The sequence below is a fragment of the Corythoichthys intestinalis genome, chromosome 17 (genome assembly GCF_030265065.1).
Source record: "Corythoichthys intestinalis isolate RoL2023-P3 chromosome 17, ASM3026506v1, whole genome shotgun sequence".
In the NCBI taxonomy this organism is placed as follows: Eukaryota; Metazoa; Chordata; class Actinopteri; order Syngnathiformes; family Syngnathidae; genus Corythoichthys; species Corythoichthys intestinalis.
In genome coordinates, this window is record NC_080411.1 from 20,211,821 (window position 1) to 20,225,658 (window position 13,838).

Here is a 13,838-nt window from a genome sequence, read left to right on the forward strand (position 1 = left end):
ATTCTGAGAGACCCGAAAAGGAGAGCGAGATGGACTGCTGTGATTCGACAAGAAATCTGGGCACCAAACGATCACCACAGACTATGTAGTAGTCATTTTATATCTGGTAAGATGCATTTAATATATATTTAGAAGATTTTGGGCTGACAACCACAATTAAGATCATTGTGTGACATTGGTGATTGGGGTCTATATAGTTGCCTCTTTTTCTTTGAGAGTGGAGTTGCTTTGTTGGTGTTGTTGGCGGTAAGCAGAGTAAAAAGAGGGAGAAAAATACAACTTCCGTGTCTAATTTTTCGCCGCCAAGCAAGCGTTACAATATTAATTAAAAATGAATGAAAACTAAATACTATTGAATATGTCATCATTATCATTTTAAAAATTTAAGTGACTGGTAAAAATAGATTATGACCGGATTTTTATGACCCTGTCAGTCAAAATGACAGACAGCGAAAATGTCTAGCGCAACCTCTGGTCTATAGTAATGAGGCCCTATTCTGACACACAGTTAAACAACAATGCAAAATGAACTGGCATTCCATATCAAAATAGCTATGCAAAATACACATAAAACTTTTCACTATATTTTTATTATTGTTATTTTTATTCTTCTTATTATTATATTACCTCTACTTTTGATTGAAAATTTTACAAATTTTATTAAAACCTAAACATGAAGAGGGGTTTTAATATAAAATTACTATAACTTGTAACTATAACATTTATCGTTTAAGAACTACAAGTCTTTCTATCCGTGGATCACTTTAACAGAAAGAATATTAATAATGCCATTTGTGGATTTATTGTTACAATAGACAAATACAGTACTGATGTACAGTATTTTGTATGTATATATCCGTCGTGTGTCTTATCTTTCCATTCCAACAATAATTTACATAAAATTATGGCATATTTTAGAGATGGTTTGAATTGCGATTAATTGCGATTAATTACGATTAATTAATTTTTAAGCAGTAATTAACTCGATTAAAAATTTTAATCGTTTGACAGCCCTAGTTTTTATGTCTTTTTCCTGGCATTTCAACTACCACCAGCGTTCCAATACGTAGAGAAAATTCCATGTCATACGACGCCAACTTACCTTTGTCGCTTGACATTTTACGTCACTGCCTAATGGAATAATACAGTTTGAAGGACAGAAATTATTTTGGGAATAAAAAAGCAACAACAATTTTTCAGCATATTCCCAATGCTAAACTATGGCATTACGCTTAGACTATTAAAAAGGCTTGAGATCAAATAAAAAACAATGATATATCATTTGTGGATACTTGGACATATTTTTATTTTACTGTAAAACCAGATAGAAACAATGACACATTCTCAAATATCAATGTTTATATATACTAAATATATTTAAAAATAATAATAATAAAAAAGAGAAGAAAAGAGCGCGAGAAGGCATGTGAAAGAGATTTAATAAAATATAACAAAATAGCAATATATACTGTACAGCGTGTGATATGGAGCGCTCAAAAGACTAAAAAAATATTTGTGTCACAAGTCAACGTTTTCTGAACTGGCGTCCAAGGCACTGGTATCCGAATCTGAGGAGCTGCTGCTGCTGTGATGAGACCCAACTTGACTTTCTGTGTACAAAATATTAAGAGGAGTCACTAATAATACATTTACATGTACAGTGGGTCGAATAAGTATTTAGTCAACCACTAATTGTGCAAGTTCTCCCACTTGAAAATATTAGAGAGGCCTGTAATTGTCAACATGGGTAAACCTCAACCATGAGAGACAGAATGTGAAAAAAAAAAAAAAAAACAGAAGAGCACATTGTTTGGTTTATAAAGGATTTATTTGCAAATCATGGTGTAAAATAAGTATTTGGTCAATACCAAAAGTTCATCTCAATACTTTGTTATGTACCCTCTGTTGGCAATAACGGAAGTCAAACGTTTTCTGTAACTCTTCACAAGCTTTTCACACACTGTTGCTGGTATTTTGGCACATTCCTCCATGCAGATCTCCTCTAGAGCAGTGATGTTTTGGGGCTGTCGTTGGGCAACACGGACTTTCAACTCCCTCCACAGATTTTCTATGGGGTTGAGATCTGGAGACTGGCTAGGCCACTCCGGGACCTTGAAATTCTTCTTACGAAGCCACTCCTTTGTTGCCCTTGCTGTGTGTTTGGGATCAGTGTCATGCTGAAAGACCCAGCCACGTCTCATCTTCAATGTCCTTGCTGATGGATTTTCACTCGAAATATCTCGATACATGGCCCCATTCATTCTTTCCTTTACACAGATCAGTCGTCTTGGCCCCTTTGCAGAAAAACAGCCCCAAAGCATGATGTTTCCACCCCCATGCTTCACAGTGGGTATGGTGTTCTTCGGATGAAATTCAGTATTCTTTCTCCTCCAAACACGCGAACCTGTTTTTCTACCAAAAAGTTCTATTTTGGTTTCATCTGACCATAACACATTCTCCCAGTCCTCTTCTGGATCATCCAAATGCTCTCTAGCGAACTGCAGACGGGCCTGGACATGTACTGGCTTCAGCAGGGGGACACGTCTGCCAGTGCAGGATTTGCGTCCCTGGCGGTGCATTGTGTTACTGATAGTAGCCTTTGTTACTGTGGTCCCAGCTCTCTGTAGGTCATTCATTAGGTCCCCCTGTGTGGTTCTGGGATTTTTGCTCACCGTTCTTGTTATCATTTTGACGCCACGGGGTGAGATCTTGCATGGAGCCCCAGATTGAGGGAGATATCAGTGGTCTTTTATGTCTTCCATTGTCTAATAATTGATCCCACAGTTGATTTCTTTACACCAAGCGAAGAGTGAAGAGTTACAGAAAACGTTTGGCCTCCGTTATTGCCAACAAAGGGTCATAATAAAGTATTGAGATGAACTTTTGGTATTGACCAAATACTTATATTCCACCCCGATTTGCAAATAAATTCTCTAAAAATCAAACAATGTGATTTTCTGTTTTATTTTTTCCACATTCTGTCTCTCATGGTTGAGGTTTACCCATGTTGACAATTACAGGCCTCTCTAATCTTTTCAAGTAGGAAAACTGGTGGTTGACTAAATACTTGTTTGCCCCACTGTAAATACAATGAATAAAAAATGATTCACTTACTGCGAAAGTTTTTGAACTTCTTTAATAGACAAGAGCGGACATATTGCTGTAGTTCCCGCAGAGTTGACGGCTTTAGCACCTCAAAGTCGATCTCGATCTCGTCTGGGTTTGTGTCACACATAGCTGGTTCTCGTTTCTGAATGATGTGCACTACCTGGCCGAGCTTTACACTAGACAGTCTGTTAATGTCAAGGCTCAGTTGGTGCTTCTCATCATAAGTCATTTGCAGAGATTCTTCAGAACAGTCGTCACCTCCATTCCACGACCTCCTGAAAGTAAACATGGTTTGAATAAAGACATTATCTATCAGTCACTGTTTGGTAGAACCGGGAAAAAAAAAAATATATATATATATATAAACCTTCCTACCTAGAGCTGTCAACATGAAGGCATTCCGTGTTGTCTTTACTATGGCTTTCGGTCTGTCTTTGTGGGACTTCAGAGAACATGGTAAGCTGTTTGTGAACATCTTCAAGCTGCATCAAACAGATTGAAGTTACAGTGGTGCCATAATGGGTTCTGACTCGTGTTGCACCGATACCGTTTTACTACCAATTCCTGCATGTCTGTGTGGTAATGGCTGGTGCAGACAATGTATCAGTACTAGAGCTGGGAATCTTTGGGCACCTAACGATTCGATTACGATTACGATTCAGAGGCTCCGATTCGATTATAAAACGATTATTGATGCACCCCCCTCCTTTTTTTTTAATTTTTTTTTTTAATTAAATGTTTTGTACATTTGTTCCAAAATTGTTCAAAAATACTCTCAGGCTAAACCAAACTACTATTTCAGTCTCAAGTTAACATATAGAAGTAAACAAATATACAAAAATAACAGTAAATAAAAAACTCCAGTCCCCGTTCTGTATCAGCAGCTTTAAACTACATTGAATTAATTTAATGTTGTGAATCAACCGTTAAAGTTGTTAAAATTGCACCCGTTATTCCATAATTTCCCTTTTGTCGACTTTCGACATGTGAAAGTTTTAAAACTATTTTAAAGATAGGTTCAAGTCAATATTTTACCGATTTAGGAGTACTTTAGATAAAAAGTTAATTAGGTTTGCTTGGAAGGTTCGCTACAACAGCCTCGCAGGGAAGTGTACTGCTTTAAGATGGCGGCCGTTTACTAACGCCCGCATCTAGCTTTTTGTAGATGTGCTGCTAACGCTACCGAATCTATATTGCATCTAGTCCTATATAAATGATATCTACCGTAACATGTGGATGTACTTTGTAGCAGCTTTTCAGCAGCAGTCAGGTATGTTGTTGTGTTTTTTTTATCTCGTGGCATGAGTTGAGCTAGAGCCGTGAGTTGAGCATTGGCATTACCCGAGGGGCCGGGTAATGAGAAGCATGATGTTTAGCTACTCTCGCTTCGTTCCTCATTGCGTCCCGAAGACTGCGCGGCGCGCTGAGTGTGTTGTACGTCGGCTTTACTTGGCATATTTCAATAATCGGAATTTGGATGTTTGTGAATCGTTCTCGAATCTTCCACGGCCGAATCGCGAATAATCTAAGAATCGGAAATTTTGCACACCTCTAATCAGTACCTTTATTTAAAACTTTTATTACCGTATTTTTCAGACTATAAGTCGCACTTGAGTATATTTAAAACTTTTTTTACCGGTAATTTTATGTTTTTTACATATTGCACAGAATCGGCGCATTACTTCATGATATTCCTGATACCGATGCCTGTATTTTAGCGATGTATCGGGGCTCGTTCCTACACAAGTATCGGTGCAACACTAGTTCTGACAATAAAAAATTTCAGTGCAAAAATATATAGTTTTCAGGAATAAAACCTTGGCTTTTGATGAACACTTGGGACTTCTTTGTTTTCAATATTAAATATTTAATTTAGAATTTTCTATGACGGCACATATAAGAAATTATTTTAAAAATCCTGAGTGTTTAGTTGTTTTGATAGCTTTAATAGGAAGGCACTTAATTTATTTTCCAAGGTTTGTCACTGTTTCATGCATAAGATGGGTCAAAACAGGAGTGTGTTGTGGTTGAGTAACGGTAGTTACGTCAAGTTGATGACCCTGGCACCCACCAGTTGCTAATGAGTGAGACGCCGAATCTGTTATTGTCATAAAACATCATTCTGGATTAATAGGTTCAGGCACACAAAAGCACCCCCACCCCCACACACACTTTTTATTAAGACATCAATACATCTTGCATTCCACCATGCCAGCAGTGTTTCTACAGACAGCAGATTCGCCTCTCAATGATGCCGCATCACAACTCTGCCCTCTGCTGACCATGACAGAGCAAATTTGGCTGCGTGCTGAGTTTCCTTTTCGTGTATAATTCATGTTTGTTGATTAATTTTGTGAATTTGCAAAATATAAATCTGTGCTCTGAATTGAAGGGGGGATTAATCCTATTTTTATTTGGTGAATGTATGTATAAAACTGTGATTCAGACTTCCAACAAAATTAAGACAAGTTAGTCTTCAATGAAATGAAACCCGCCCACCTCCTGTTGCAGCTCTGCTAGTTGGGTGGCTTCAACAGAATTGTCCAAAGTGGAGGACACTGTAGTGCTGAGCCCCCGAAGAACTGGACTGCACGTCATCTGTGAAATGCTCCTTATGGGCTCATCTGGAATGTTTGCAAATCTCTTCTCAAACATTGCCTGAAGAAAACAGGAAGGAGTGAATAAAAAAAATGTCCAAATTTAAAGAGACCTTGAGTGTTGAACTGTATGATAATCTGCTCATAGTACCTGAAGCTTCCTGGCCTGGGCGACAACATCGTGGTGCGGGGGGTTGTATTTGTAGCAGTTGGAAAAAATTAACCTGACATCTGCAGCAAATCTCTGAGCATCCTGATATTCTCCTCTGTTCATTTTTTCCTAGTAATGAAATAGGTAGTGCAAGATTAGAGCCTTTACCAAAATAATAGAATTAGCAGCAACTGGTTACAGTAAAAAGCAAATGTGACATAATACCTTAACAGTTCTCAGATCCATTGGGTATTTGATGATGTCATGATAGTCATGCAGTTGCAAAGCTTCAACATCCACAGGTTTGTAGAAAGGCCACGCGTAGGCTGCATGTTTCTTCGAGAGCATTTCCTTCAAGATTTCCTCACAATATCGGAGTTGCTTCATCTCACCATCTTGAAGGGCCAATTGTTTTTTACTACTATTTTTGGCAAAAAGGAGGGAGGAACGGTCTTGGTTTTCCCATCTTCTCTTGCTGTTTGGTGACTTGTTCAGCCTGGTTGTGTCAATGACAGAATTGCTCTTCTTCTTCTTCGGACCTTTCTTCTTCATTGGTAAAGTGAAATCACGCAGTTAGGTTTTCATGACCCAAACAAACTATCATATGATGGCTTAAAGACAGTGTTAACCTGTGACACCATGGTGGGATTTGAAGGTGAACTGGAGCCAATGTGCTTTGTCTGTGATGTATCCAAAAGAGAGGTAGTCACAATCTCCTGCTCACCTGCATGCATAAATGAATGCAAATTCCTGAACTACAAATTATATAGAATTTGTTCACAGGGCAGATGCCGCGGGTCCGATTACGTCATTTTCAAAGTATCGGAATCGGCAAACAAATACCGGACATGCCTTTTTTTAATATATATATTTTTTAATTAAATCATTTTCTAATTGTATTTAACGTTACAGACAAAATGTCTTACACTCATTCAGTCTTTAGTTTTGGCTTAAAGTAGGGCTATCAAATTTATCGCGTAAATGGCGTTTTTTTTTTTTTTTTTAATTATTCACGTTAAAATATTTAACGCAATTAACGCATGCGCTGCACGACCCACTCACGCATTGTCGTGTTCAATCTATAATGGCGCCGTTTTACCTATATACAGAGCTAAAAGGCAGCGTAAAATGAGTAGAGTGAATTTTGGCCGCCTTTGGAGCCTTTTTTCAGTTGGCTATAAGCGTTAAAATCCCTCTCTCAACAATTAGAAATATCGTGGGAAGCAATGTGGGGAAGAAAAGTAGTAGTTGATCTTTTTCTTAACACTATGTTATTTCCCAACGCAGAGAAGATATATCAATTGGTGCCACTACGCACAGTCATGGTTGCACTTCTCATCATGCATTTGGGCAGAACAGTTAAATAGCTACAGTATCATTTACTGAAAGCTCAACAAATACACTAGGTGACAATATTTAGTCACAATATACAAAGTCACATTTATCCTTTAAGAATTACAAGTCTTTCTATCCGTGGATCCCTCTCACAGAAAGAATGTTAATGTAAATGCCATCTTGAGGATTTATTGTCATAATAAACAAATACAGTACTTACGTATGTACTGTATGTTGAATGTATATATTCGCCCGAGTTTTATTCATTTTTTTCTTAATGCATTGCCAAAGTGTATATGATCGGGAAAAATTATCGGGAATGATTGGAATTGAATCGGGAGCAAAAAAAAAAAAAAAAGCAATCGGATCGGGAAATATCAGGATCGGCTGATACTCAAACTAAAACGATCGGATCGGGAGCAAAAAAACATGATCGGAACAACGCTACTATTAACTAACTATTGGGAACAAAATATATTTAAAAAAAAAAAAAAATCTTGAAACTAGAAGCCTTCTTTCTGGCAGAAGTGCTCTAAACACGTCAAGTTTCATAGCCTCTTTACTTGCAACTTCATTTGGATATTGATATTGGATATTTTTTCACCCTGCAGCTCCATCAAGTAGTTCATGCAAATGTAATTAATTAAAGGCTTCTTAGCTTCAACCAGTCAGGCATGTTCAAGAATAATGGATTCCTATTGTAAACGACGGGGTTCGAAGGTGGAAAGGCAGGTGAAGGTTGAGACCCCGCTGGCCGGTTGTGGCCCACATTGATTTAAACAAAAAACAATAAACGACAACCAAAACTAACCAAAACTTCCGTCATTGGGGATCACGGCTAAGCCGCGGAATGCCTTGCTCGTCTCTCTTCTTCTCTTTTTTTAGTTTCTCTTCTTTTATATAATGGGTAGAGCGCCTTGATAACAATAGCCAATTGCCTGCCGGTGGGGTGGTCGCCTTCCAGGGGTGTTGCCGTCCGTGGTGCTGAACCACTGCGGCGATCCCTGTGGCAATGGAGTTTACTGACCAACCTTCATTTTCATATTTGCTAAAAATACATGGAACGCTTATTATTACAGAATTAAGTCTTCAAGTAAAACCACATTTCTTTGTACTACTAAATTTAGCAAAACAGTCAGTGAGTCTATTACCCGAGTCAGTCTATTACCTGAACGTTTCTTTGTGCCTTTCCCTTTGGCTGTATGAGGCAAAAGCTCCACTTCCTTCTGAGGGATTTGTGCAACTTTTTGCAAGTAAATCTTTTCTAAAGCGAGAGCCATCAGCACAATATCATCTGTAGGCTAGAGGAGAACAAAAAGTCATGGTTTATACTGTATAATTAGGAATAGCTAGGAAGCAAAATAGAAAGCTACAAAATGTTTCTCACCTTGTTATAAATGTAGCAGTTACTGAACATAGTGTTGAAGTCCTGCAAACATTCACTGGCGCTCCAATAATAGTTGTTCTCGAGCCGTTGTTTTATGGTTCCCAAATCCATCGGATTAGTTATTATGCGATGATAATCCTAAATAATGGAGAGTCTGTGTTACATAGAGTAAAAGATCCGGGCTTTGTCGTTTTTTTTTTTTTTTTGTACTACATACTAACAGCAATATTTTAAGGGCTAGTTAAACACAAACTATATTGGTTTTACGTCGATGTCCTGGTTTTATCGAACAACAACTACCAGTTTTTGGGCATGATTACATTACACATTACAGAAGCCGATTCTGATTCTTAATGAAACGTTGGTTGATTTCAAGCTTTAACACTATGAATTGGACTTGTCTAAACACATATTTGAAATAAAGGATTATTAAGAAAATGATTTAGTAGTAATGGTTACTGAGGCACACACAGTACTGGCAAAGTTAAAGCAACACTTAAAAACTTTGTTTTCTGTGATTTTGGTGACACCAGTGGACAAAATTGGAAGTGTTTTTCCGAACAGCAGACGCAATTCATTAACGGTTTTGGGCCAATATGCATATGGCAGTGCTGTCATGTCCAACTTTCTGTAATGCCTACCTGTGTTTCTGGTGTTTTGACACACCCTGTTGGCGCTTAGGTGTAATTAGTTTTGAAAAGTTGCAGCACTTTCTTCTGACGTGATCATGTGTTAACGCGAGCTCATTGTGAATAGAGAGAGCTAAATGGTTGCGCTAACGTCTGCAGCCAGTGTACCATAGCTGTTCTTGCCATCTCGCCATGTTGTTTGTGCCTTATACAAGCATCGTTTGTAAGTTATACTCCTCCTTTGTTTTATATTCATGAGCGTTGTGTAGTATATTGGAGATGTGTATATTTCGTTTTGTTTGCATTACCGGTTGTAAAATGTGGTTACAGTATTTAATTGCTTGCAGGCTGTACTACAAGTTTCTATTCAAATTGACAAATGGTGAATACTATGCTTTATTAGTGACTTTATTTCATATTATTGACACAATGTTTTGTTTTAGTTCTACAAAAAAGTATCAGTGCTCTTGTCAAGATAAAGATGACCACTGTGAAGCCAATTCAACTTTACTCCAGCGTCTGACATCTCTTTTGAGCCTGATTTGTTCACTTTCTGTCGATTTGCGTATCCACACACAAATTAAGGACTGAATAAACGCCTTATTGGCACTTTGCACTTGATTAAAAAAACTGATGTCTGCACTACAGTATTTTGATTTCAACAATAAATATAGTGGTGCAATATAGGCACTTTTTTCCCCCCATAACTTCAGTTGAATTTGTTCTCTTATTTTTCTCTTATTTGGAAAACCTTGAAGCTGTCACATTTATCGTTATTAAAGCATCCAGTGGGGCATCACAATATAATGCGGCGTATTATGTTAAGTCCAGTATCGCATATATCGGTTTGATATCAGTATTGGATTTTTGAAGTTGGACAATATTGTGATATCGGGTAGCGGTTAAAAAGCCATTTTAGGACAACTCTATAAACAGGACTAACATGAAATGAGATTTTAAGGAATATACAGCAGTTTTCTTTTTGGTACCATCAAGTAAAGTCAAGCCAATAACAGATTGATTGGAGACTATAAATGGTCCAATTTTACAGCTCAATTTAAAGTAAATCACAACCAATGAAAATATCTTGACTAACACGAGGGTTTTTCAAGTAAGTTATGTCAATTGTCAAGTAGTTTTAATAGAAAATGGACAAAATACTGTTGATCAGTGATCCCCAACCATTCTTGCACCATAGACCGGTGTAATGTGGGCCTTTTTTTTAACGGACCAGCAATGTGAGACAGAAAATTAAAGTAAATATAAAATAACACGACAGGGTTAAAAATGGACAATTAGTGTAACTCACCATAGAGCAGGGCGGTAAACCGAAAATTTACCGTCACCGAAATTCTTAACGATGACCGACGTAATTTTGACCATGTCGGTAAATTCGGTAAATTAATAAAACAAGAAAATATAGTCTTTTCATCCCGCTTTGATTCTGTGTTGTTCGTCTATGTTCATTCCCCTTTAAGAAAGCAGTGAATGTGCTTACGTAGGGAGTCACGTGATCATCAGGAAGCCAATCAAACAAAAGCCCGGTAAGCTAACGCTAGCAGCTAACGCTACAAGCAAAACGTGATGGAGTGTGGCTTAAGGGAGGTTCACCAAACTTTCAACTGACATTTAGTTGACTCTTGGTGGCATCCAGACGGGCTTTCACCCGCTGTCCTCCTTTGTTCTCACGATTTCCGGAGATGGTGCTTTCAGTGCTTTCTACTGGTAGCCAGGCTAACGCTAGCTAGCGGCTAACGCTACAAATGAACGTTATGGAGTCGGAGCTCTAACCTTGTCGAAACGGCTGAACTTAATGAGTGGATTGGGCACGGACTGCATCTAGCAATTACTATGTGGCGTTATTTTGTATCTGTCTGTGTGTGATTCCTCTGATAGCTTTTGTGATGGTAAAGCATTCAGCATAAAGTACAATCCAATGGCGAAACTTATAATGACCGAGAAATGGCCCCAGCTATTTTTATTGTACGTGCATTTATTAAAAAATGCACTGGGGGGAAAAAAACCCTTAAACCATAAAGTAAACACTTGTATTTAATAATTATGTCACAGCAGCCATTAACAATAAGTTGTCTTTTTGAAGTGTATTGTTCAAGCTGCAAGTCATTTGTGTTACAATTACATGTTTGCACAGGCATATTGATTTTGACAATGTACATTGTTCAAGTCATACACGCTGTTATAAATGTTCATACTTGAATTCTTATTGCTTACAATACATTTGTATAAACTTAATGTTTAGACTGCATGTACAATTGTTAAATACAGTATATCAAATTGAATGCTGGTAAATAAATCAACAAGAAATAGTTAATCTGTATTTCATGCATTGATTCAGATTTTCAAATTATATAACAGTCCGCTTGGGCGAATTTATCGTCATTTATCGTTATCGAGATAAATCTGCTCAATTTATCGTGATACATGTTTAAGGCCATATCGCCCAGCCCTAACTCACCATACGCTGAATAAACCTTTTTTAACAGCAGCCTCTCCTAAAACGTGACAGAAAACTTCCTAGGTCGCAGGCATAACGACTTCTTCTCCAATTGTGAAAGGTTTCTTGGCTTTAGCAATATGGTTTGCCTCGAGGTATGATGCTCTCGGTGCATTCGATTTTGTTCCCTCGCCTGCTAGCTTTTAGTCACATATTATGCAGAATGGACTTGGTTGTGGGCTCCTTCTCTGGGTCAGCATGTGGCCTTTGCCCCGTAAAAAAGCTGTCTAAAGACGTCGCCGCCCGCAGTACACAGCCAACAGAAGCTAATGTTACTGTTTACACTGACTGACGCTGGGCTGCTGTAGGTGTGCAAACACCCCACTAATGGCGGATAACAAGAGATGGCGAGGAACACAAATCTCTAATTGGATTAGTTAATAGAGTAGACGCGCATATTGATGTGTCAATAGGCACAGGCTAGATTGCGGTCATTAACAAATGATTTATCATTTCTCTGCTGCCCGGTAGCAAATGCTCCATGGACCGGCATTGGTCCCCAGCTCGGTGGTTGGGGATCACTGCTGTAGATGATTAGGCAGTATATGTTAGCATTGGCACTCATTGACATCACGACCACACACCAGTAGAGGCTGACATTGGGTGGTCTGAATAGATGCAAAAGATTAAGATACATCTCTATTTTTAATGTAAGTTGACCCCATAACTTTACAGTCCAATAACACTATTATATTTTTATCATGTTTTGCTATCAAAACAGCTCTGAGAACTCAGATCGATCCATCTATTTAAAAAAAGTACTCACCGGTAGGTTAAGAGCCACAGCATCAACAGGATGGTAAAACGGCCAGGCAAAATGGTGCTTCCACACAGCTTTGACCACAACACTCTGCATGAACTGAAGTTGGTTGGTCCTTCGGCCTAATTTGTTCACATTTGTAACCTCCGGTGGTGGGGGGTTCTCAGCCTGTGGTTTAGGTGGGTCCGTCTCTGACAACATCATTATTTGTCAACGATACGAAAAAGCTGGAAAACTGCCACCTCTGGTTTATACCATATTCTGCAAATCGCAAAGCTGCAGCCTTCTGGAAAAAAAAAACAAACAAACAAAAAAAAAACAATAGTTTTGCATTGTTCTTCACACTGCATGGTCTGACCTATTGGAATGAAACATATTGAGGGTCATTAAAGGGATAAATAACTTGAACTACGACTGCAAACAAGGTCAGCATTTTCTGAAAAAATACTTACCGGTCAGACAGACGTCCAATCCATTTTTAATGGGAGGTCTGACACATGGCAGTGACTGTCAGCCCTTCCAGTTGAAATGGATACGACGTCTATGGTGGTCAATGGCAACGTACAACTAAAGAGAATGTTTCACCATGGTTTGTAGTGCGTGTCATTATTTTTTATACGGTTATATAGAACGCACTTTATATATAGACAAGCATTTCAGATATTTTGGTGGTCTTTGTTGTTACGTGAAGAAGAAACATGGAAATGTAGCTCATGCATGCATGATTATTATGCTATAAAGTCTGTGAGCAAGTTTCCATTTTTCATTCAGAATTGCAGCATTTCTTTAAAATGATAAGACCTCAACAACATTTAACTTATCAGATAACAAACAGAGTGAGACAACGTTACAAACGGGGTCTGTAATACTATTATGGAAGTAGCGCGTACTTTAGCACACACGTAATGCATTGAACGCCACCTAGCTAAATTGTTGTTCGCATTATTTGGCAGCAGTCTAAACGTCCAGAGCGCCTTTACTACGCATTAATTACATATTTTACATGCTTGTCTCGTGTGAAGACACACCATTACATATACCTGCATCATCTCCCTGCATATTATGACATATGTATTCCCCCCATGGAGCATAATGGATAGTGGGGCGGAAAGCAAATATATAAAAATAAAACTATACATATATATTTTTTTAAATCACATTACCTCGAAGTTGGAACGAGGGAGTAGTTACTTAATTTCAGAGACAACTGGCACGATCGATGAAAATAAATACACGTGTTTTAATCTAATTGGTAAATTACTCGTTTTCCAAGACAACTGTGGGGAATTGATCTCTTCTCAGTATCACTGTGGCGTAATACTGAAGGATAGAAGTTTTTTTATGGCGCCTCCTTCT

At 38.2% G+C, this 13,838-nt stretch overlaps 1 protein-coding gene across 6 annotated transcripts; it reads right to left on the reverse strand.

Annotated features, from left to right (window-relative positions):
• Positions 1-1,317: 1,317 nt before the first annotated feature.
• LOC130905054 (bromodomain-containing protein 3-like) lies at positions 1,318-13,807 on the reverse strand. Of its 6 annotated transcripts, none has more exons than XM_057818061.1 (11): positions 13,646-13,807; positions 12,489-12,768; positions 8,579-8,716; positions 8,360-8,492; positions 6,486-6,580; positions 6,082-6,399; positions 5,857-5,985; positions 5,608-5,766; positions 3,484-3,590; positions 3,115-3,383; positions 1,318-1,610 (listed from the first exon to the last, which is right to left on the reverse strand). In XM_057818061.1, exons 2-11 carry the CDS (start codon positions 12,684-12,686, stop codon positions 1,519-1,521), a joined length of 1,638 nt encoding a protein of 545 aa, XP_057674044.1. In that variant the 5' UTR covers positions 12,687-12,768; positions 13,646-13,807; the 3' UTR covers positions 1,318-1,518. The 6 variants fall into 6 exon arrangements, with proteins under 6 accessions (XP_057674044.1, XP_057674040.1, XP_057674043.1 ...); XM_057818057.1 differs by having other exon boundaries at positions 1,320-1,610; positions 6,082-6,402; positions 12,489-12,765; positions 13,646-13,800; XM_057818060.1 differs by lacking the exon at positions 13,646-13,807 and adding an exon at positions 12,935-13,606 and having other exon boundaries at positions 1,320-1,610; positions 6,082-6,402; positions 12,489-12,765.
• Positions 13,808-13,838: the final 31 nt, after the last annotated feature.